At 44.4% G+C, this 23,671-nt stretch overlaps 1 protein-coding gene across 2 annotated transcripts in view; it reads left to right on the forward strand.

Moving 5' to 3' along the window:
- Positions 1 to 23,671, forward strand: part of UBE4B (ubiquitination factor E4B) — a 2,592,778-nt gene that overhangs the window by 582,882 nt on the left and 1,986,225 nt on the right. For both annotated transcript variants that reach the window (XM_044063145.1, XM_044063144.1), the window contains exon 5: positions 23,410 to 23,554. In XM_044063145.1, the coding sequence (XP_043919080.1) occupies positions 23,410 to 23,554 (145 nt within the window). The remainder of the gene's footprint in view (positions 1 to 23,409; positions 23,555 to 23,671) is intronic.

Consider the following 23,671-nt stretch of genomic DNA (forward strand, 5'->3'; position numbering starts at 1 on the left):
CGACTGGAGCCTTCGGCGCTAAGCACTTCTTTCTCGGATCTGGCTTTTTTGGCTCAGAGTCTCTCTGGCAATGATAGGTTGGAGCCGTTGCAGTTGGATCAGATTTCCAGTCCTTTTAAGCCCATTGCCTCCCTGCCAAGGACTTGGATCTGTAGATCCTGTGCCTTTGAGCGTACCTTCTCCTTTTTCTTAACAGGCCAAAATCTCAGTCAGCGTCCTCTTTCCATTCTACCAGTAGCCTTATGGAAGAAGACTTGGAATACATATTCCAGAAGATTTTTGTGGGCACTGGGCATTACTAAGTCCCCCTCGAGTCCGACCCATATGGTGCAAGGTCTTCCTGCTCCTCCTGCTTCAGGACAAATCTAAGAGTTATCATATCCAATACACCTAGCAACTTCCAGCTTGGATCCGAGGATTTCTTTTACTTTGGGTCAAACCTTTTCTCTGAGGTCTTCAGTGTTTTTGGAGCCGGAGAGCTGTTGAAGCCATAGCGAACGTGGTGGACTACCAGACTTTTGGACCAGTCTATGCACCTCGGGGCTTCTGTGCAGGTGAGGTCTGTGCCAACTTCAAACCCATGTGAGCTAACTTCGGAGCTGTGGCTGTCTCTGTACCACAGGCATGCCTTGTTAAAGCCAGAGTCCTTGTCCAGTCAGGAGCAGTCAACCTTTGGGGCTCTGAAGAGGGCTATAGCTGCCTTTGCAAGTAGGAAGTCACTTCCCCCCTCGGATCCTCAACTACATCTATTCCCCCTGCGCACACCTTCTGACCAGGACATTTTTCAGGGACAGCAGGATCTTATACCCATTGAGGTACCCCTCCATTTTGTAACACCTCCCCAAAATATCTTGCTGAGGAGGTTCATCGGAAGAGGACCTGCAAGAGGAAGCATTTGGACTCCACTGAGGAGTCAGCCATGGAAGACACTGACCTCAATGAGGGAGAAGGATCCCCATGGTCACCACCTAAGCATGTTTCCTTTGGGGACATCTTGGAGATTTTAAAACAGAGAGGTGGCTGGCAGTCCAGTAATCCTTCGCCTGAGGAGTCCGTGTACTTGTCGGCCTTTGGATCCCAACCGTTTACCTCCTGGGTCACTCCGTCTGCCAATGAGCTTATAGAATTGATCTCTTGGTGGATGTGGGAAAGCCTAGATTCCATCAAGTCAACTCCTTGGAGACCAAAAAAGATGATCATCGCTCCAGCTGACAAGACTTTTTAGACAAAAGGGGTTGCAGTAGATGCCATGGTTGTGGCGGCAGCTGCTAAAAAGCAACTATCAGAAAAGAGTTCCACTGTTCATCCTCCTAATAAAGATTCCAGGACGATGGATAGATGTGGGAAATGAGCCTTTTCTGCAGCAATCTTTGCCTTATGATGGCTGCATTACCTTTCACTCTTTACCAGGTTACAAAGGGATCTGATCAAAGAGCTATCGGATACCTCTGAGGGAGCTGTAGCTGAGGGAGTAGGAGAAAAGGTTGCTTCCCAGCTGGCAATCTTACAATTCTGTAGCCAGCTGTTCAATGAGGCTCATTGCACACACAGCTGAAGGAACGAGTAGAGCAGCGGGTTCCGGCATCTCTATGAAGAGGCATCCATGCGCCTGTGTGAATTTGGGGAGCCTTTTAAGTCTTCGTTTTGTCAATGCTCCATTTGACTGCACATTCCTTTTTGGTCCCAAAATACATTTTCCAGGTGGGTAAGACCCTTTCTGCCATGGGCTTACGTTTTTCCACTCCTCGGAGACCTTGCCCTAAATGTTAGAGAGGTAGTGGTAAAATGTGGTTCAAGAAATCATAGGGTCTTAACCAGGACACACGTGGAGAGAGTTCCTCCAGAGGCAGAAGTGGCAACAGTTTGGAAGATGCTGCCTTTGCAGCAGAGGAGGCCTACAGACCCAAGGGTACAGACAATCTTTCTTTGGGAAACCCTTCCAGCGCTCCTGAAAGGAGGCCCGATTGCCAGCCTCTGGTGGCAATCATGGGTCGACTATCCCTGCACTGGGGAGTCTGGCAAAAAATAACCACCGATATATGGGTGCAGAAGATATCATCCAGAGGTTAACTAATCCCTTTCTTCCACCAGGCCCCCCAGACCATAAAAATCCTGAACGCTCCACTGAGTCAGAGAGATCAAGCAGTTATTCAAATTTAAAAACTGCTGGACAAAAAGAGTCATTCAAGAGGTCCCCCCCAGATGAAAGATGATTTGGAACTTACTCAAGGTTCTTTTTAGTACCAAAGAAAATGGGACTGGAGACCAATTCTAGATCTCAGTAGATTAAACAAGTCACTTCAATGCCTTAAGTTTCAAATGGTCATGGTATCGCCATACTTCTTTTTTTGGAACAGGACGATTGGATGTGCTTCACAGACATTCAGGATGCATACTACCATATAAAGATGGACAGGTGATCCAGAAGGCACCTATGCTTCTGGCTGAGAGACAGTCATTACCAGTTCAGAGCACTGCCCTTTGGTTTCACTACTGCCCTCACAATGTTCATCAAATGTATGGCAGTGGTAGCGGGTCACCTGAGACCAGGATTCCATGTGTTTCCATATTTGGATGACTGTCTTATTTCCGTCCCGACCAGGCATCTTCTTATCTGAGCAAGAAACCCTGTTATCCAGATCTCTACACAGTTAGGGCTAACCATAAATTATGAGAAGTCACATTTGGACCCTGCTCAAACATTGGAGTTTATAGGAGCAATTCTGGGCGCAACTCAGATGGTTGCAAGACCACCCTCCAGCGTACTGATAATAAGGCGCCAAGCACACAAATTACTCCAAAACAAGAAGATAGCCTCCCGTCATGTCTTACAATACTCTAGGTTCAGTGGCTGCAGCTGTAATTCCAGTTGTGCTGGCAAGATTCCACATGTGAATACTACAATGGCTTCTAGATGCGCAGTGGTCAGTTATCCACCAGCTGATGTCTTACCAAATTCACATTACGGACACCTGCAAAAGAGCCCTGTCATGGTGGATTTATTCCACTCAAATAACACAAGGCTGACATTTTGTTCCCCCACAACCGTAGGCCACAGTGACCACGGATGCTTCCCAAAGAGGGTGTGGGGGGCATTGTCTGGAGTAAATGGTTCAAGGCATTTGGCCTGCCAACGAGGCCAATTTGTAAATAAACATTCTGGAGATGAGGGCAGTGCTTCTAACTTTGCAGTCCTTTCAGACTACTCTGCCTCTGGAACAGTGGTGAGTCAATCAGATAAACATGTCTGTGGTCTGGTACATAAACAAGCAGAGAGGAACCAGATCATACGCTTTGTGTTGAGAATTGCTCTGTGTGTGGCAATGGGTGATCTCATCCAATCGCTTTCTTGTAGCAAGGCACATTTTGAGAAAGTCCAGTATGATAGCGGGTGAGTTGAGCAGATCCATTCTTATGCCTCATGAGTGATCCCTCAACCAGAAAGTTGAGGAAGAAATGTTTTGTAGATGGGGCCAGCCTTGTTGCAACCTCTTTCAGTCCCCTCTGAACAACAAATGCACCAGCTACTTTGCCCTAATCTCCCCAATGGGGTAAACCCTGAAGGATGCTGTTGTACACGATTGGACTCCCTGTCTCCTGTATGCCTTTCCCCTATCCCCTTGATCCCCAAATTTCTTCAGAAAGCAAACAAGTTTAAGAGAACAGTAATCCTCATTTCCCCATTTTGCCTCGACAAATCTGGTTTTCCTTCGTCTGGCCTCATTTACAGAAGAAATCCTGGATTCTGGAACCCATTCCAGACCTCCTGTCACACCCAATGGGAATGATTCATCTCAGTCTTTCCAACCTCAAGATGGTGGCTTGGCTTGTCCTATTCCATTTATAACTAGACAAACTGTGCTCTCCTCTTTAGTCAGTCATATTTTGCTATCCTCCCACGAGTCATCCACTCAAAAACGTTATAGGAGCAAATAGAAGAGGTTTGTAATCTGGGCTCAACAACATGATCTAGATCCCTTCACAGCACCTATCCACTCTGTCCTAGACTTTTTGACTCACCTCTTTGACAGTGGAGCACCTGCCTCCATAATTGAAATACAATTAGCAGCTATCTCTGATTTTCACATTGGAAAAAATGACTAGATTCTGATTTCCAACAAATTTTTTTGCAAAGCTTTCTTGAAAGGGGCCATGTTATTAAGGCCACCTTTCAAGGATCCCTCTCCACCGTGGGACCTGAACTTGGTGCTGCGTCTTATCATTCAACCCCCATTTGAACCCACAGTGACATGTGATATAAATTCTTTGTCTTGAAGACCATCTTCCTAATGGCCATTACATCAGCAAGGAGGATTTCAGAAATTCAGGCCTTATCTTCCCAGCCTCCTTACTTGATTTTCCATAAAGAGTTTCCTTGCTCACCAACCCTTTCTACTGAAAATTGTTTCAGAGACTTTTATCAATCAAACCATTAACTTGCCCATTTTCTACCCTAACTTCAGTAACAAAGGTGAATATATAATACATTTGATGGATGTCCATAGGCAGCTACATTTTTATCTGCACAGGACAAAAGTTTTTAGGAAGGCAGATCAACTGTTTATTTCTTTTACAGGTCCTAGGATGGGCCTACCAGTATCCAAAGTTCATTTAACAAAATGGCTTTCAAATTGCATTTCTTTCATCTACACCAAATGAGGTGTAGGTCTTCCCAAACCTCTTTGAGATCACTCAACCAGGGTGAAATTTGTGCAGTGGCCACATGGGCTAATCATTATACCTTTGTCTCTCATTGCAAATTGGATTTGGTCTCCAGGGGAAGAACTGGTTCTATCGTTCTGAGAAACTTTCTTCCATAAGTCTACCCAGGATAAAGGTAGCTGGGGACTCTGTCCCATATGTGAGGATGAAATTAAAAATTGACAGTATCAGGTAAAGAAGTATACTTACTATAACATTCCATCTGTAATGTTGATTTTTCATTTCTCCTCATAACCCCTCCCTCCAAGTCCCCAACCCTTCGCTTCTGGTGGAACGGGAAGCATACATTTATTGCTTATGTTATTTTTCTCCATACTTTAGAAATGGTCTCTCTATGAGCTTTTTTCATGTAAACTTCTTTTTCTCCATCCGGAGTTAAGTCTTGGCAAACAAGATGTGAGGTAACCGGGAGCGGTGCATTGTCGGTAAGGGGAGGTGTTCAAGAGTTTTTTGGTTGCCACAAGCTTAGTAATGACCAAGTCGGATCCGAACCCATATGTGAGGAGAAATAAAAAATCGACACTACAAATGGAACGTTATGGTAAGTACATAACTTCTTTTTTCTTAATGTTATCAATTTCCGTCTGTTTTATCTGAATCAAACAGATCACTACAAGCAGAAAATGGCCTTTGAAAAATAGCAGTAGTAGTCGGAAATGGCAGAGTGGAGGGAAGGAAGAAAACATCCCGTCCAAACAGGATGTTCCTGAGCAGTAGTGGACCTTACCATTTGATCAGATGACAGCTGTAACCATTCTGTTTTTACCGAGACTAGTCTGCCAGCCAACCAAAGGGAAGATCAAGCAGTGGGGGAGAAGACACCCTTTTATCTGGTGGTGATTTTGAATGTTCTCCTTTCAAGGGGATTCTCCCACTGCCAGAAGACCAGTTAGTACTGGTGTTGGGCTTGGTGTAATAGCTGATATGTGTAGGTTTGGTGGATATAATAAAAAAAGTGGTAGAAGGAAAAGACTTGTATTTAATGCTGTTGTTTTAGTACCAAAGATTAGACGGTCATTGGAGACCATTCCTAAATTTAGCCAGACTAAACAAATTTGTGGACATATGTAAGGTCAAGATGTTCACTTTACTGGCACTCCTTTTGCACATGCCTATGTTGGGGTTTATTTTTCAGACCAGCACTCCTAGCCTGTTGTTAACTAAGTTTGCAGATGCATGTAAGTTGTGATGTTCTTTGTGTTTCACTGTTGCAGTCATCACACTTGGGTTATCTGCCTGCAGGTAGCCCTCAGTCGGCCTGAACACCAGAGACTTAGTATTTCTGCATCAGTTCCTGTAGTTTCACAACTGACGTCAGGTCGTCAGGGTTATAAAAACAGGCAGCCAATGCCATTACATCAGTCTTTCTAGCTGGGGAGCCTGAAGCAGAAGCAGTTCTCATGAGTGCCGGTCGGCCGCTACCTGAGTTTTCTTTTCCGAATTGAATCATCCTGAAGTCTTCTAAAGCTAAGTACCCCATTGGGGAAACTTTTTTCTTGCTCTAACCGGTGTCAGAAAAAGTTAATAATTGTCTCACCTGTGGAAAGCAAATACCACACAGAGATTTCCATTCTTACTTAGTCACCCGTTTAGGCCCAGACCATGACGTACCTTGCTGTCGGTTTTGTGCCAGGTTCATTGCCTGAACTATTCGTCGTTGGGCCCTTATTGTTGCTAAATACTTTTGCTCTCGTTCTCCGTATTCCTAAATGGCTTTGGTAAGTAATCTGACTACCGATCTTCCGAAAAAAACGTAAGGGTAAAGACAGAGACAGACCGCACAGCTCCAAAACTGCAGACGATGCTTCCGTTAAGTTAGTCACCAGTTCGCCGGTACTCAGTGAGGTGCTTTCGCAGCCTGTGATGACTGCTTCAGTGGATTCGCAGGCCACTACCGAGACCAATTCAGGGTCCGGTATGCCGTGAGACTCTTCTTCGACTACGGAACCTGCGGATGTCTCTACTTTGGATGGATCCGGAGCCGCTGAGTAGGCACCGGCTTCTGAGGAAGTTCTTCGCACTACCAATTTTCAACACAAACCAATGGCTTCTTTCCCGCTTCAGTTCTGTCTAAAACTACCGAGTTTCTAAGGCCAAGAGTACGAGCTACGCCTAAAAAACCGACAACCCAAACTCAAGCACCTACTTCTTTACCACAACAAATGCTTAAAATGGCAGAAGACCTGATTATGCTGAGTAGGGGAAGCCAGCCTTCCCCTGCTAAGAGGAAAAGAGACCTGTCCCAAGCAGCTTTAACAGACCAAGAGTCCGACGACTCTGAGGTTTCTGATTATGAAGACATGCCTTTATCTGCCTATAAGGATTCAGATGCAGAGGAATCCATACTCTCTGCTTCTCCTCCAGAGGATTTCTCTTTTGGTGAAATCTTACATACTTTAAGACAGCATTTCCCCTAGGAATGCCAAGACTATCCTCAGTCCAAAAAGAGACTCGGAGAATTTCTAGATTTGCCACAACATAGACTTTTAGCAATACCCCCAGTTCTAGATGTTGTGGATGATGTCTTTATGGAATCCAGTCTAACTCCTGATACTTTACCCCCTGCTTCTAGGAAACCAGACAGGTACAACAGAGAGCCTGACTCTCACAAATTCCTTTTCAAAAATCCTACTGCTGACCCTGAGATCATCTCCCAGGGGCCTAAAGGTATCAAAGCAACTACAGCTAAGAATCCCATCCCTTCGGACAGGGATTCCAGAGATTTAGACAGATAGGTAAAAAAGTATACACCTCTGCAACTCTTGCCATTAGGGCATTGAACTGCCAGTTTCATATGCTGAAGTACCAGCAACATATTATGGAACTTATTAAGCAAAAATTAGCTACCTTTACAGACGGTGGAGAAAATAAAAAAATTACAAGAGCTTATGCATTCTGCAAGCTAAGTCAGCAAGCATACTTTGCAGTGTGGCTTTGACACCCTAGAAGCATCTTGCAGGGCAGCAGTCACTGGTTCTGTACTGAGGAGGCATGCTTGGCTTAAGGAGCAGACCTTGCCAGACCATGTCAAATCAAAATTACTAGACGCCCCTTTGAACAAGGATAGTCTGTTTGGCACCAAAGCAGAAGAGGTTCTTAAAAAGATAGAAGAAAAAGCTAAATCTGTGCAGACAAAGAATTCTTGCAAGTACAGACTCCTAGGTTCAGTAGGCATTGCCCCTCGAAATATTGGTCCTTTCCAGCCCCCTCAAGGTCATCTCAAACTAGACCCAGGGGAAACAAACCCCCCAGACTGCAGTCTCAGGGTATGCAAAGATATAAGCAATGGAGTGCCTCCACTTCAAAAACAGGAAGTGCTAGGCCACCCTCTTACAGAAAGAATTCACAATGACTTCTTAACTCCTCTCCTCACCCCTGCCCAACTGCTCGTGTCCCTAGAAGGAAAACTTGACTATCATGCAAAAAACTAGACTTCCATCACCAAAGACCGATGGGTCCTCAACATTGTATCCCAGAGGTACAAATTTTGCTTCCACTCCCTGCCAACCCCAAAAGGGTTCCCAGATATACCTCCAAACTGGTGGGCAGAGTCACAAAACCAAGTTCAGTCCCTGCTCTGCATAAGGGCAATTAAACCTGTTCCTGCAGAACAGATAAGTCAAGGGTTCTATTCCAGACTTTTCCTGGTACCCAGAAAATAGGGCATTTGGCACCCAATTCTAGATCTCTCCATTCTAAACACCTTCCTGGTGGTACCAAAATTGAAAATGCTCACCCTTGAGCAGCAGCTTCCTATCCTGGCCAAAGATGCCTGGTTAGCCACCCTATACCTAAAAGAAGCCTATCTGCACATCCCTATTGGGGACTCATGCAGGAAATACCTACACTTCAGGGCAGGATCTATGCATTATCATTTCTCTGCACTTCCCTTTGGCTTATCTGCTGCTCCCAGAGTATTCACAAAATATCTGGCTCCAGCCATTGCCTACTGCAGAGAGAGAAAAATTCAGATTTACCCGTACTTGGACTGCCTGATTCAGGCAGACAGTCAAGAAATGCTGTTGCAGCACCTGACATTTGTGAAGAACCTTCTAATGTCCCTGGAGTACACTATTAACAAAAAGAAATCAAAACTAGTCCCCAGTCAAAAGATTGTATTTCTGGGAGCAAGCTTAGACACAACATCCCAGATGGCATTCCTTCCTCCAGAAAAACAAGCCTGACAGGCTACTTCACTCAAATGGCCACCAGAACCCGGCTATCCGCAAGGAAAATCCTGCAGGCCCTAGGGTTCATGGCCTCTTGCATTCTACGAATTCCATATGCCAAAGTGCATATGAGGAAATTTCAGTGGTACTTAAAAAGTCTTTGGTGCCAACATTCTCAGGACCTGGAAACAGTCATTCCTGTCATACCTTATCTGAGGGCAGAGTTTCTTTGGTGAGCAGCAGCAGCACGCAACCACAACAAGGGACTTCCCTTTACTAGACCCCATGCCGCCCAGACCAAAACCACAGACGCATCATACTATGCCTGGGGGACACACCTGGACAGCAGGTGCATTCAGGGCCACTGGAACCCAAGTCAAATTCATCTGCATATCAACCAATAAGAGATGCTAGCTGTCCAGCATGCTCAAACAGCTTTCAGATCCCTACTCTCACCAGGACCCTGCAAATAAAAACAGACAACACCATAATTATGTGGTACATCAACAAGCAGTGGGGAGCCCACTCTTACCCACTCTGCAGACTAGCCATGGCCCTATGGAACACGGCCCTGGACATGCAGGTCCATCTGCAAGCTCAATTCCTGCCAGGCAAATAAAAATCACTGGCAGATGACTTAAGCAGAAGTTTCCCAGACCCACGTGAGTGGCAATTAGAGCCAGGCACCTTCAGCCTTCTGACTCCGAAATGGGGGACCCCAGAGATGGACCTCTTTGCCTTCCCTTGCAATCACCAGCTCAGCAAATTCTGCACCAGGACACTTCACAGCAGGGCCTGGAAAGTGGATGCCCTATCCTTCCAGTGGGTAAACCTCTCGATCTATGCATTTCCCCCTCTGCCCTTCTCTCAAGAATATTGCTCAAGATAAGAAAGGACAGACCAAGGACAATGATTGCCTCAGACTGGCCATGCCAGCACTGCTACCCACTACTGCGCAGCCTGTCATCAGTGCCACACTGGCACCTACCCCAGAGCCCGACCCTCCTCACTCAACAGGAGGGACAGATCTTGCATCCACAACTGCAAACCCTGAATCTTGCAGCCTGGCTTATTCCTTGAATTCTCCCCTAGTGACCAGCCTAAGCAAGCAGGTGCTGGATGTCATTCTGGAAGCCAGAAGACCCAGTACAAGGAAATCCTATGCTGATAAGTGGAAAAGGTATTGTATTTTCCTGGATTCAGTCTAAAGGAGAGGACACAGCACTGCTCTCCCTACCTCTAATCCTGGATTACCTAGCAGATCTACTCCACAGAGATCTATCCTTCTTCTGCATTAAAATCCATGCCTCTGCCATCTCGACTCATTACTACACTGAGCCACCTCTCATCTCTCACCCTCTCATCAAACAGTTCCTGAGAGGGGCAAACAACTTAAGGCCACCAAGGAGAGCACCCACCTCTGCTTGGGACCTTAACTTTGTGCTGGAAAAGCTCCTGCTACTCCCCTTTGAGCCTGCAGCGTCAACAGAGTTAGCATTCCTCTCTCTTGGAAAACAGCCTTGCTTCTGGCTATCACTTCAGCTAGAAGAGTGTCTGAGCTACAAGCACTCAAGGCTGTGGAACCCTTCATTACTTTTCATACTGACAGGGTCTCCCTCAGGACTAATCCTTCCTTTATGCCTAAAGTGGTGTCAAGTGTGGCTCTCAATCAATCTATCCATTTGCCAACATTCTTTCCTAATCCTCAAAACAAAGGGGAAAGGATCCTGCATTCCTTGGATGTGTACAGACAGCTCAGATTCTACCTTGATAGGACTAAGCCCTTTAGGAAATCTGACCAGTTACTACTCAGTTTTGCACCAGGGGCAGAGGACAAGTCCATTTCAAAACAGACAGTTTCCAAATGGATAGCACACTGTATCCATTTCTGCTACAAACACCATGGGAAACCTACCCCTCAGGCGGTCAGAACACATTCCACTAGGGCAAATTGTACCTCTACAGCATTCCTCAGGGGAGTCCATACCAGGGTCATTCTGGAAGCTGCTACCTGGAGTTCTGTACACACATTCACAAGCATTACCACCTGCCTATATTTTCCATATCCAGGGCGGGTTTTGCAGCAACAGCCCTGCAGGGCATACTAGCCAACCCAAACTCTTCTTGACTGCCTCCACCCTTTCTTCAGCTTTGGAAATCAACCCAAGTGTGATGCCTGCAACAGTGAAACACGGAGAACATAGTACAGTTGTGTACACTTACCATAAATGTAGATATTAGAGTGTATTCACTGTTGCGGTCCTGGATGTTCTTCGTGTTTCACTGTTGCAGTCATTACATTTGGGTTATCTGCTTGCAGGTAGCCCTCAGTCGGCCTGATTAACAAAGTCTTGGGTCCTGCATCGGATGTTCTTCGTGTTTCACTGTTGCAGTCATTACATTTGGGTAATCTGCTGGCAGGTTGCCCTCAGTCAGCCTGATTAACAAAGTCTTGAGTCCTGGGTCAGTTGCTGTCCCTTCTTCCATGACGTCAGATCGTCAGGGGTATAAAACATGCAGCCGACGCCATTTTCATCAGTCTTTCTTGCCACGCTGTGCCCAAAGTAGAAGCAGTTCGCAAGTGCCGGTCGGCCGATTCCTGAAATTTTCGGTTTCGAGTTTCAGAACCGAAGTCTTCAACCTAAAGCTAAATACCCCATTGGGGAAACTTTTTCTTGCTCCTTACCGATATCAGTAAAAGTTAATAATTGTATTAAAGCAAATACCCTCATAAGGATTTTCATTTGTACTGTATTCTTTGCCTAGGCCCTGACCACAACGTGCCTTGCTGTCGGTTTTGTGCTAAATTTAATCAATGCACTATTAAACGTCTGTATATTTTTGCATCAAAATATTTTGGCCCAAGATGTAACTATCCAGAAATGTCGTCGGTTAGCAATCAGACTATCGGAATACCTAAAAAAACGCAAAGAAAAAGACAGAGACAGACCGTCGAGGTCCAAAACAGACGACGAAGCTTCTCCTAAGCCAGTTGCCGGTTCGCCAGTACTCAGTGAGGCGCTTTTGCAGCCCCTGATACCTGCTACTTTTGATTTGCAGGCCTCTACTGAGACCCAGTCGGAGTCTGGTATGCCACAAGACACTTTAAGTATTGAACCCGCGGATGTATCTACCTTAGATGGGTCGGGAGCCGCTGAGCAGGCACCAGCTTCTGAGGGTGGTTTCAGGCCTAAAGATTTGTATACTAAACCGACGCCATCTTCAAAACTAAGGCCAAAATCAACTCCTATGTCTAAAAAACCTACGCTTGGGCCATGTGCACAGGCCCCTATGCCTAAAAAAAAAATGATCAAAATGGCTGAGGATTTAATTACCTTGATCAAGGGTACCCATTCTCCTCCTGCTAAGAGGCCTAGGCAAGGTACTGACTATGAATCATCAGATCAGGTTTCTATTTCTTCTGATTCCTCTTCTGATCAGGAATTATCTATTCCACCTTATGAGGGCTCTGATGCAGAAGATTCCACCCCTTCTGCTTCTCCTCCTGAGGATTTTTCTTTTGGAGAAACTTTGCATACCCTAAGGGAACACTTTCTCTGGGAGAGTCAGGATTTCTCAGAAACTAAAAAGAGGCTTAGGGATTTCCTCCTTCTTCCTCAGCATAAGCCTTTGGCTATACCTCGTGTTCTAGACATTGTTGATGATGTTTTCTCAGAATCCAGCATGGCTCCTGATTCCCTGCCTCCGGCTCCTAGTAAGCCAGACAGATATTACAGGGTTCCTGACTCCCACAAATTGTTCTTTAAAAACCCTACTGATGACCCTGAAACCATTTCTCAGGGTCTCAAGGGCGTTAAGGCTTCTACTGCTAAAAATCCTACCCCTTCTGATAGAGACTCCAGGGCGCTGGATAGATGGGGTAAGAAGGTTTGCATGTCTTCCACCTTGGCAATCAGGGCTTTAAATTGTCAATTTTATATGCTTAAATATCAGAAGCATGTCATGGACTTACTTAAACAGAAAATTATGTTGATTTCTGACTGTGTGAAAAATAGAGTTGCAGGATTTATTGCATTCAGCTGAACAAGTTGGAAAGCATACTTTGCAATGTGGTTTTGATTCCTTGGAGGCCTCTTGCAGAGCCGCTGTAACTGGATCTGTGGTAAGAAGGCATGCTTGGCACAAGGAGCAAAATCTGCCTGATCATGTTAAAGCAAAATTTGTTGGATGCTCCTTTACAACAGGACAGTCTATTTGGTAATAAGGCAGAAGAAGTTTTGAAAAAGATGGAAGATAAAGCTAAATCTATGCAAACTGTAAAAAGATTTCCTACAAGTGCAGCCACCCAGGTTCAGTAGGCACTGGCCTGCTAAGAACTGGTCCTTTCCAGTACCCATCAGAGCCGCTCCGCTCAAACCCAGACATTCCAAAGGCTCCAGGTTTCAGTCACAAGGAACTTATAGAGCAAAACAATGGGGTGCCTCCACCTCCAAATCTGGAAGTAACAAGGCACCTTCCTGTGGTAAACAGTCTCAATGACATTCCACTGCAATCACAAAGCACTTATCTTTTGGCCGCCTGTTTCGGGGGAAAACTGGCACTTCATGCACGAAACTGGCAAGTAATTACCCAGGACAAGTGGGTTTTAAATGTAGTATCCCAGGGACACAGATTTCGTTTCCACACATTGCTAATCCCAAACGGATGGCCAGATCTGCCTCCAAATCAGTGGGCAGAGACCCAGAAGCAAGTTATGTCCCTCATGAATATGGGGGGCTATTCAACCAGTACCAGAAAAGGAAAAGGGACAAGGTTTTTATTCAAGACTTTTCTTGGTACCCAGAAAAGACAAATCATGGCGTCCAATTCTGGACTTATCCATTCTAAATACATTTCTGGACATTTCAGAATTCAAGATGCTAACTCTACAACAGTTACTGCCTATGCTAGATGCCTGGTTGGTAACTCTAGACTTAAAAGAGGCTTACCTGCATATTCCAATCAGGGAATCTTGCTGAAGATACCTCTTCTTCAAAGCAGGCTATTTGCATTACCAGTTCTCTGCACTGTCCTTTGGCTTATCTACTGCACACAGGGTCTTCACAAAGTGCCTGGCACCAATAATTGCATTTTGTAGACAAAGGAACATTCAGATTTATCCTTACCTGGACGATTGTCTAATTCAGGTAGAAAACAAGGACATGCTTCTACGACTTCTGGCGTTTGTAAAAAGACTTCTAACTTGTCTAGAGTACACTATAAATGAAAAGAAATCACAACTGGTACCCTCTCAGATAATTATATTCCTGGGTGCAAGCTTGAATACAACTGCCCAGATGGACCTACCTTACGCCAGAAAAACAAATTCAATTGATGACTTACTTCAAACAGGTGGCCACAAAAACCCAGCTATCTGCAAGACAAATTCTGCAGGCCTTGGGGTTCATGGTCTCCTGCATCCTAATAATTCCATATGGAAGACTGCTTATGTGGAAGCTTCAGTGGTACCTAAAAAGCTTATGGAGTCAACATTGTCACAGCCTGGAAACAATGATTCCTATCATTCCTTGCCTGCAGCTAGAGTTCCTATGGTGGGCAGAGGCCTGCCACCAAAACAAGGGACTGTCATTCACTTCACCCCCTGCTGCCCAAACCCTGACTACAGACGCATCAGATTATGCTTGGGGGGGGGGGCGCATCTGGCAGGGAAATGCATTCAGGGCCAATGGAGCCCAAATCAAATGCACCTACATATCAACCAGAAAGAAATGTTAGCTGTAGAGAATGCTCTGACAGCCATCAAGGACTATCTTCATCCAGGACAACTACTGATAAAGACAGACAACACCAGAGTCATGTGGTACATAAACAAGCAGGGGGGTACCCATTCCTACCCCATTTGCAGACTAGCCTTGGCATTGTGGAACACAGCCTTGACTTACAAATACATCTACAAACTCAATTCCTGCCAGGAAAGCAAAATACTCTGGCAGACGCATTAAGCAGAAATCTTATGGACCCACACGAATGGAAACTGGATCCACAAATCTTCAGCATGTTGACACACAAATGGGGGGGCCCAGACCTAGATCTTTTTGCCTCACCCCAAAATTATCAGTTGGACAAATTCTGCACAAGAATTCATCACAAAAAAGCTTGGAAAGTGGGTGCTCTGTCCTTCCGCTGGAAAAACCTCTCAGTCTATGCCTTTCCGCCTCTGCCTCTGTTCTCCAAGGTCTTAGTAAAAGTCAGACAGGAAAAACCAAAAATGATACTGATTGCTCCAGACTGGCCTCGCCAACACTGGTACCTGCTCCTACGCAATATGTCACACCTTCCTCCGTGGTACCTGCCTCAGACACCTTACCTACTGTCTCAGCAGAACTGTCAAATTCTGCACACGCAGCTCCAAACTCTGAATCTTGCAGCATGACTAATCAACTAATTTCACCAGTTACATCTGTCAGCAAACCTGTGATGGATGTCATTTTGGAGGCTAGAAGGCCTAGTACTAGAAAATCTTATGCGGACAAATGGAAAAGATTCTGCGCCTGGAACCAAGCACAAGGAATAAGCACAGCAATGCCCAGTATTCCTCAGATTCTGCAATATTTAACTGAGATGCTTCACAAGGGCCTATCTTTTTCTTCTATAAAAATTCATGCTTCTGCCATTTCATCTCATTACAACACAGAGCCTCCCTCATCCTCTGCTAAAGCAGTACCTCAGAGGGGCCAAAAATGTAAGACCTCCCAGTCGAGCACCAGCTCCTGCATGGGACCTCAGTTTTGTTTTGGAAAAACTCACTCTACCTCCTTTTGAGCCAGCTGCTACTTGTTGTTGTTGTGTCTTTCGGCTTTTCCCGGTTAGGGGTCGCCACAGCGGAACTCCGGTCCGCTAATGATTGGCAGTAGATTTTTACGTGCTGAGTTGCTGGCCCTGACGCACAACCTTCAATGAAGGTACACCCATTCACGCATGTCTCCACACAGAAGACACTCTAGCTGAGAATCGAACAGGCCAACATCTTACTGTGAGGCGATAACGCTACCGCAGCACCACCACCGTGTTTGAGCCAGCTGCTACCGCAGATTTAAAATTTCTTTCCTGGAAAACAGCTTTTCTTTTAGCAGTTACTTCAGCTAGATGGATTTCAGGATTTCAGAATTACAGGCTGTTATGGCAGTGGAGCCTTTCATTATTTTTCATCCGGACAGGGTGGTTCTCAGAACCAATCCATCTTTCATGCCTAAGGTGGTATCCAGTGTGGCTCTTAATCAGACCATTCATCTGCCAACCAATCCCCAGAACAAGGGTGAGCGGATTCTGCATTCATTGGATGTGCACAGACAACTTAGATTCTACTTAAGCAGGACAAAACCTCTAAGAAAATCTGAGCAACTATTGGTGGCTTTTGCTGCAGTGGCAGAGGGAAAACCTATTTCAAAGCAGACTATCTCTAAATGGATAAGCCATTGTATTCATTTCTGCTATGTGCACCATGGTAAACCTGTCCCCAAGGGGATCCGATCTCATTCCACCAGGGCTGCATCTACTTCTGCAGTCTTTCTCAGAGGGGTTCCTACCAGAGACATTCCAGAAGCTGCTACCTGGAGCACAGTTCATACGTTAACCAAACATTACCATTTACCTCTCTTCTCTAAATACAGAGCTGGCTTTGCCACTGCTGTCCTGCAGGGCCTTTTAGCTGCTCCTGATTCTGTATAAATCCATCCTCCCAACCATAGCTTTGGGAATCTATCCAAATGTAACAACTGCAACAGTGAAACATGAAGAACATAGTACAGTTGTGCACACTAACCATAAAACCTATGAACCTATAAATGTAGATGTTCGAGTGTGTTCACTGTTGCAGTCCTGGTTACCCACCCTCCAGCCCCCTGTTTTTTCTCTTTCTATACCTCTTCTTTCTTTTAATATGCTTAAAAGCCTTTTTGGTGTGTTTGCTTTTGATTGGATGTATATTGTTTGTGATGTTCTTCGTGTTTCACTGTTGCAGTCATTACATTTGGGTAATCTGCTGGCAGGTTGCCCTCAGTCGGCCTGAATAACAAAGCCTTGGGTCCTGCGTTGGTTGCTGTCTCCTCTTCCATGACGTCAGGAGTATAAAACATGCAGTCGACGCCATTTTATTCAGTCTTTCTTTCTGCGTGGTGCCCGAAGCAGAAGCAGTTCGCAAGTGCCGGTCAGCCGACTCCTGAAATTTTCGTATTCGAGTTTCAGAACCAAAGTCTTCAAACTAAAGCTAAGTACCCCGTTGGGGAAACTTTTTCTTGTTCCTTACCGATGTCAGTAAAAGTTAATAATTGCATTACTTGTGGGAAGCAAATACCTCATAAGGATTTTCATTTGTACTGTATTCTTTGCCTAGGCCCAGATCACAACGTGCCTTGCTGTCGGTTTTGTGCTAGATTTAACCAACGCACTATTACGCATTGGTATATTTTTGCTTCTGAATATTTCAGTGCAAGATTTAATTATCCTGAAATGTCATCGGTTAGCAATCCGACTACCGGAGTTCATAAAAAATGCTAAGAAAAAGACAGAGACAGATTGTCGAGGTCCAAAACCGATGATGAAGCTTCTTCTAAGCCAGTCGCCGGTTTGCGGGTACTCAGTGAGGTGCTTTCGCAGCCCCTGATACCCGCTACATTTGAGTCGCAGGCCTCTACCGAGACCCATTCGGAGTCCAGTATGCCACGAGATTCTCAGAGTATTGAACCCGCGTATGTCTCTCCCTTGGATGGGTCTGGAGCCGCTGAGCAGGCACCGGCTTCTGAGGGTGTTTTCAGGCCTCAACATTTTTATATTAAACCGATGCCAGCAACAAAAACAAGGTCAAAAACAACTTCTATGTCTAAAAAAACGATGCACGAGCCACGTGCTCAGGCCCCTATGCCTAAAAAACAGATGATCAAAATGGCTGAGGATTTAATTACCTTGATCAGGGGTTCCCAACCCCCCCTGCTAAGAGGCCTAGGCAAGGCACTGATTATGAATCTTCAAATCAGGTTTCCATTTCTTCTGATTCCTCTTCTGATCAGGAATTTTCCATTCCACCCTATGAGGATTCTGATGCAGAGGAATCCATCCCATCTGCATCTCCTCCTGAGGATTACTCTTTTGGAAAGACTTTGCATACTTTAAGGGACCATTTTCACTGGGAGAGTCAGGGCTTCTCTAAATCAAAAAAGAGGCTTAGGGATTTCCTTCTTCTTCATCAGCATAGGCCTTTGGCAATACCTCCTGTATTAGACATTGGTGATGATGTGTTCTCAGAATCAAGCATGGCTTTTGATTCCCTGCCTCCGGCTCCTAGTAAGCCAGACAGATACTACAGGGTTCCTGACTCCCACAAATTTTTTTTCAAAAATCCTGCTGCTGATCCTGAGACTATTTCTCAGGGTCCCAAGGGTGTAAAGGCCTCTACAGCCAGAAATCCTACTCCTTCTGATAGAGATTCCAGGGCGCTGGATAGATGGGGTAAGAAGGTTTTATACATCTGCAACCTTGGTGATCAGGGCTTTAAACTGCCAGTTTCAGATGCTTAAATATCAACAGCATATTATGGGCTTACTGAAACAGAAAATGATGTTGATTTCTGATTGGGTGGAAAATAGAGTTACATGAGTTATTGCATTAAGCAGAACAGGTTGGAAAACATACTTTGCAATGTGGTTTTGATTCCTTGGAGGCCTCTTGTAGGGCCGCCGTTACTTGATCTGTGATTAGAAGGCATGCCTGGGTCAAGGAGCAAAATCTGCTTGATCATGTTAAAGCTAAATTGTTGGATGCCCCTTTGCAGCATGGCACTCTGTTTGGTAATAAGGCAGAAGAGGTTTTAAAGAAAATGGAAGACAAAGCTAAATCTATGCAAACTGTAAAAGATTTCTTGCAAGTGCAGCCACCCAGATTCAGTAGGCACTGGCCTACTAAAAAATGGTCCTTTCCTGTGTCCAACAGAGCCACTCAGGGCAAATCCAGGTGCTCAAAAGGCTCCAGATACCAATCACAGGGTTCTTACAGGTCAAAGCAGTGGGGTGCCTCCAGCTCCAAATCTTGAGGAAACAAAGCACAACTCTACAGTAAGCAGTCTCAATGACTTTCCTCTACCTTCACCAAGTGCTTATATTTTCGCAGCCCCCTTGGGGAGAAAACTGGCACTTCATGCTCAGAATTGGCAGTTAATTACCCAGGACAAGTGGGTATTAAACATAGTATATCAGGGGTACAGATTTCATTTCCATACTTTGCCAATTCCAAACGGATTGCCGCATCTGCCACAGAACCAGTGGGTAGAGGCCTAGAAACAAGTCATATCCCTCATGGATATGGGGGTTATTCAACCGGTACCAGAAAAGGAAAAAGGACAAGGTTTTTATTCAAGACTGTTCCTGGTACCCAGAAAAGACAATTCATGGCGTCCAATACTGGACTTATTGATTTTGAATACTTTCCTGGCCATTCCAAAATTAAAAGTGCTGACTTTACAACAGCTACTGCCTATGCTAGGCAGGAATGCTTGGTTAGTAACTCTAGGCGTAAAAGAGGCATACCTGCATATCCCGGTAAAGGAATCATGCAGAAGATACCTCCGCTTCAAGGCAGGTTTTTTGCATTACCAATTCTCTGCACTGCCCTTTGGCTTATCTGCTGCACCCAGGGTCTTTACAAAGTGCTTGGCACCAGTAATTGCATTCTGCAGACAAAGAAGCATACACATTTATCCTTATCTGGACGACTGTCTCATTCAAGCAGAGGACAAGGACACTGTTCTTCAACATCTGGCATTTGTAAAAAGACTTCTAACATGCCTAGGGTACACAATAAACGAAAAGAAATCCCAACTGGTACCCTCTCAAATAATTACATTCCTGGGTGCAAGCTTGAATACAACTGCCCAGATGGCTTACCTCACGCCAAACAAACAAAGGCAACTGACAACATACTTCAAACAAATGGCAACAAAAACCCAGTTATCTGAAAGACAAATTCTGCAGGCTTTGGGGTTCATGGCATCCTGCATTCTACTAATTCCATATGCGAGACTGCATATGAGGAAATGTCAATTGTACCTAAAAAGTTTATGGAGTCAACATTGTCACAGTCTGGAAACAATGATTCCTCTCATTCCCTGCGTACAACAGGCGTTTCTTTGGTGGGCAGAGACATGTCACCAAAACAAGGGACTGTCATTCACTCTACCCCCTGCCACCCAAACCGTAACTGTAGACGCATCAGACTATGCTTTGGGGGCCCACCTGGCGGGGAGATGCATTCAGGGAAAATGGAGCCCAAAACAAATGCTTCTGCATATCAACCAGAAAGAGATGCTATCTGTTCAGAATGCTCTGACAGCCTTCAAGGACTTACTTCATCCAGCAGGACAACTACAGATAAAGACGGACAACACCAGGGTTATGTGGTACATAAACAAGCAGGGGGGTACACATTACTACCCCCTTTGCAGACTAGCCATGGCATTGTGGAACACAGATTTGACTTACCAAATACATCTTCAAGCTCAATTCCTGCCAGGAAAACAAAATACTCTGGCAGACGACCTAAGCAGAAATTTTATGGACCCGCACAAGTGGAAACTGGATCCACAAATCTTCAGCATGTTAGCATATAAATGGGGGAGCCCAGACATAGATCTATTTGCCTCTCCCCAAAATTATCAACTGGACAAGTTCTGCACAAAGACTTATCACAGAAAAGCATGGAAAGTGGATGCCCTGTCCTTCAGTGGAAAAACCTATCAGTCTATGGCTTTCCCTCTCTGCCTCTTCTCTCCAAGGTCTTACTAAAGGTCAGACAGGAAAAACCAAAAATGATCCTAGTTGCTCCGGACTGGCCTCGCCAGCACTGGTACCCAATTCTAAGGAATATGTCTCAACTTCCTCCTTGGTACTTGCCTCAAATACCTCATCTACTGTCACAGCAGAACAATCATATTCTGTACACTCAGCTCCAAACTCTGAACCTTGGAGCATGGCTGATCATTTAATTATTCAAACAACACCTCTCAGTAAATATGTGATGTATGTCATTTTGGAAGCCAGAAGGCCTAGTACTAGAAAATCTTATGCTGATAAATGGAAGAGATTCTGTGCTTGGAACCAAGCACAAGGAACGGACACAGCAAAGCCGAATATCCCTCAGATTTTACAATATTTGACTGAGATGCTTGACAAGGGCCTATCTTTTTCTTCAATAAAAATACATGCCTCTGCCATCTCGGCTCATTACAATACGGAGTCTCCCCTCTTTTCTCATCCTCTGCTTAAACAGTATCTTAGAGGGGCCAAAAAATTAAGGCCTCCCAGAAGATCACCAACTCCTGCATGGGACCTCAATTTTTTGCTGGAAAACCTGATCCTGCTTCCTTTTGAACCAGCAGCTACTGCGGATATAAAATTTTTGTCTTGGAAAACAGCTTTCCTCTTGGCAATCACTTCAGCAAGAAGGGTTTCAGAACTACAGGCTCTCATGGCTGTGGAGCCTTCGGACAGGGTGTCCCTCAGGACCAATCCTTCTTTTATGCGTAAGGTGGTATCCAGTATGGCTCTTAAACAATTCATCTGCCAACATTTTACCCAAATCCGCAGAACAAGAGGGAGCGGATTCTGCATTCATTGGACGTACACAGACAACTAAGATTCTACTTAAACAGGACCTAATCTCTAAGAAAGTCTGAGTAACTACTGGTGGCATTTGCTGCAGGATCAAACGGGAAGGCTATGTCAAAGTAGACTATTTCTAAGTGGATAAGCCCACTGCATTTGTTTCTGCTACTTGCACCATGGTAAATCTGTGCCCAAGGGGATCAGGTCACATTCCACCAGGGCTGCCTCTACCTCAGCAGCTTTTCTCAGAGGAGTTCCAACCAAAGACATTCTAGAAGCTGCTACTTGGAACTCTGTTCATACCTTTACAAAGCATTATCATTTGCCTCTCTTCTCCAAATCCAGGGTAGGCTTTGCTACTGCAGTTCTGCAGGGCCTTATAGCTGCTCCTAATGCTATTTAGTTCCATCCTACCATCCATAGCTTTGGGATTCTACCCAAATGTAACGACTGCAACAGTGAAACATGAAGAACATAGTACAGTTGTGTGCACTTACCATAAATGTAGATATTCGAGTGTATTCACTGTTGCAGTCCGGGTTACCCACCCGCCATCCCCCTTTTCTATAACTTCTCTTTCCTTCACTATATTCTAAAGCCTTTGTGGTGTATTTGCTTTTAGATGAAGGTAAAGTTTATGTTGCTAAAAGTGCATTTTTATATATTTCTGTTTATTTTTATATATATATATATATAGATATATATATATATATATATATATATATCTATATATTTTTTTTTTTTTTTTTTGCTCCCCATTTGGGGGGCACCTGACATCTGGGGCAGCTACATGTTTTATACCCCTGACGACCTGACGTCATGGAAGAGGAAACAGCAACTGACGCAGGACCCAAGACTTTGTTATTCAGGCCGACTGAGGGTAACCTGCCAGCAGATTACCCAAATGTAATGACTGCAACAGTGAATACACTCGAACATCTACATTTATGGTAAGTGTACACAACTGTACTGTCTTAACCAAATACACCCACTTCTCAAGGCTGACTGCATTGGGTAAATAAACTTAGAATACTAAAGAATAACTAAGTCAAATATGTAGGAGCTTACAGTATATACTGATATGTATATCCCTGTAGGCTAAGGGTGATGTCAGTGTCCATCTGCTACAAAAGCTTTTATTTTGTTTTCATAAGCCCATGAGATGTGTCTTTTACTTATGTTATTTGGCAACACTGTCTGGTAAAAGTGGCTAAATGTTTAAATGAAGATGGAGTTAATAAAGCTCAGAATTATGGGCTTTATTAACTCCATAAAGCCTAGGACTATGGGGGTGAAAGCATTGTAGCAGGTGATAACCTTATCCCTTAGTACCGTATCAGCTGATAGCCAGTGTAGTCTTTGCAGCTGTTTATTCTAGTCTGCAAGGTTATAAGTTTGTTTACAGGAGGATATTCTGAAAGATCTGTTTTGAGTCTCTCTCATGTATGTTATTACTCCATACGTCATAATGAGATTTTACAAGCTATTGATTTTGTAATGCATAATTATCAGTTACACAAAAGGAATGAAGTCTTTTGTTTATAAGCACTCAGAAGCTGGATTTAAATAATTCCTCACCATCTGTAATTTACTCATTTGGAAGCAAGCCCTATTCATTTTGCTTAGTGCATTGAATTGAATTAGTATAAAGTCATTGGCACCTTTAAGGAATGGTGTACATAGTTTGCTCTATAGTACAGCACTGAGTTATGCGAGTCCTCATCAGGACTTTTTTTAGATCTTTAAATGTTTTTCAGAAGATCACTTCAGTTCAGCGCATCTCTAGTGCCAAAGTGCAGCTGTAATTCGGTCACCTGTGTTTACCATTAATCTTTTGCCTGTAACACATAATTTGTATTCTGTGTTCTAACCATATAATTAATGTTTAAATGTCTTGTTTTCAAAAGGAACTTCCACCAGGGATAGAAATGTCTGAAGATCAAGCACTTCAGTTGATTTGTAAGATTTTCAGAGTATCGTGGAAGGATCGAGACAGAGACGTGGTATTTTTGCCTTTCTTATCTACTCAGTTCAAGCAGGGCTCAAAAGGAGGTTAGTACATCATTAAACTACTGAAGCTAATGTTTTGATGTAGTTAGTGTTTCACCCATTTTGCTGTAAAAACAGCTGAAGGTGGGTATTCATGTTCTTAATGGACATTTTTCTCGT

This window comes from Protopterus annectens, chromosome 2.part1 (genome assembly GCF_019279795.1).
Source record: "Protopterus annectens isolate FY-2018-M chromosome 2.part1, PAN1.0, whole genome shotgun sequence".
In the NCBI taxonomy this organism is placed as follows: domain Eukaryota; kingdom Metazoa; phylum Chordata; order Ceratodontiformes; family Protopteridae; genus Protopterus; species Protopterus annectens.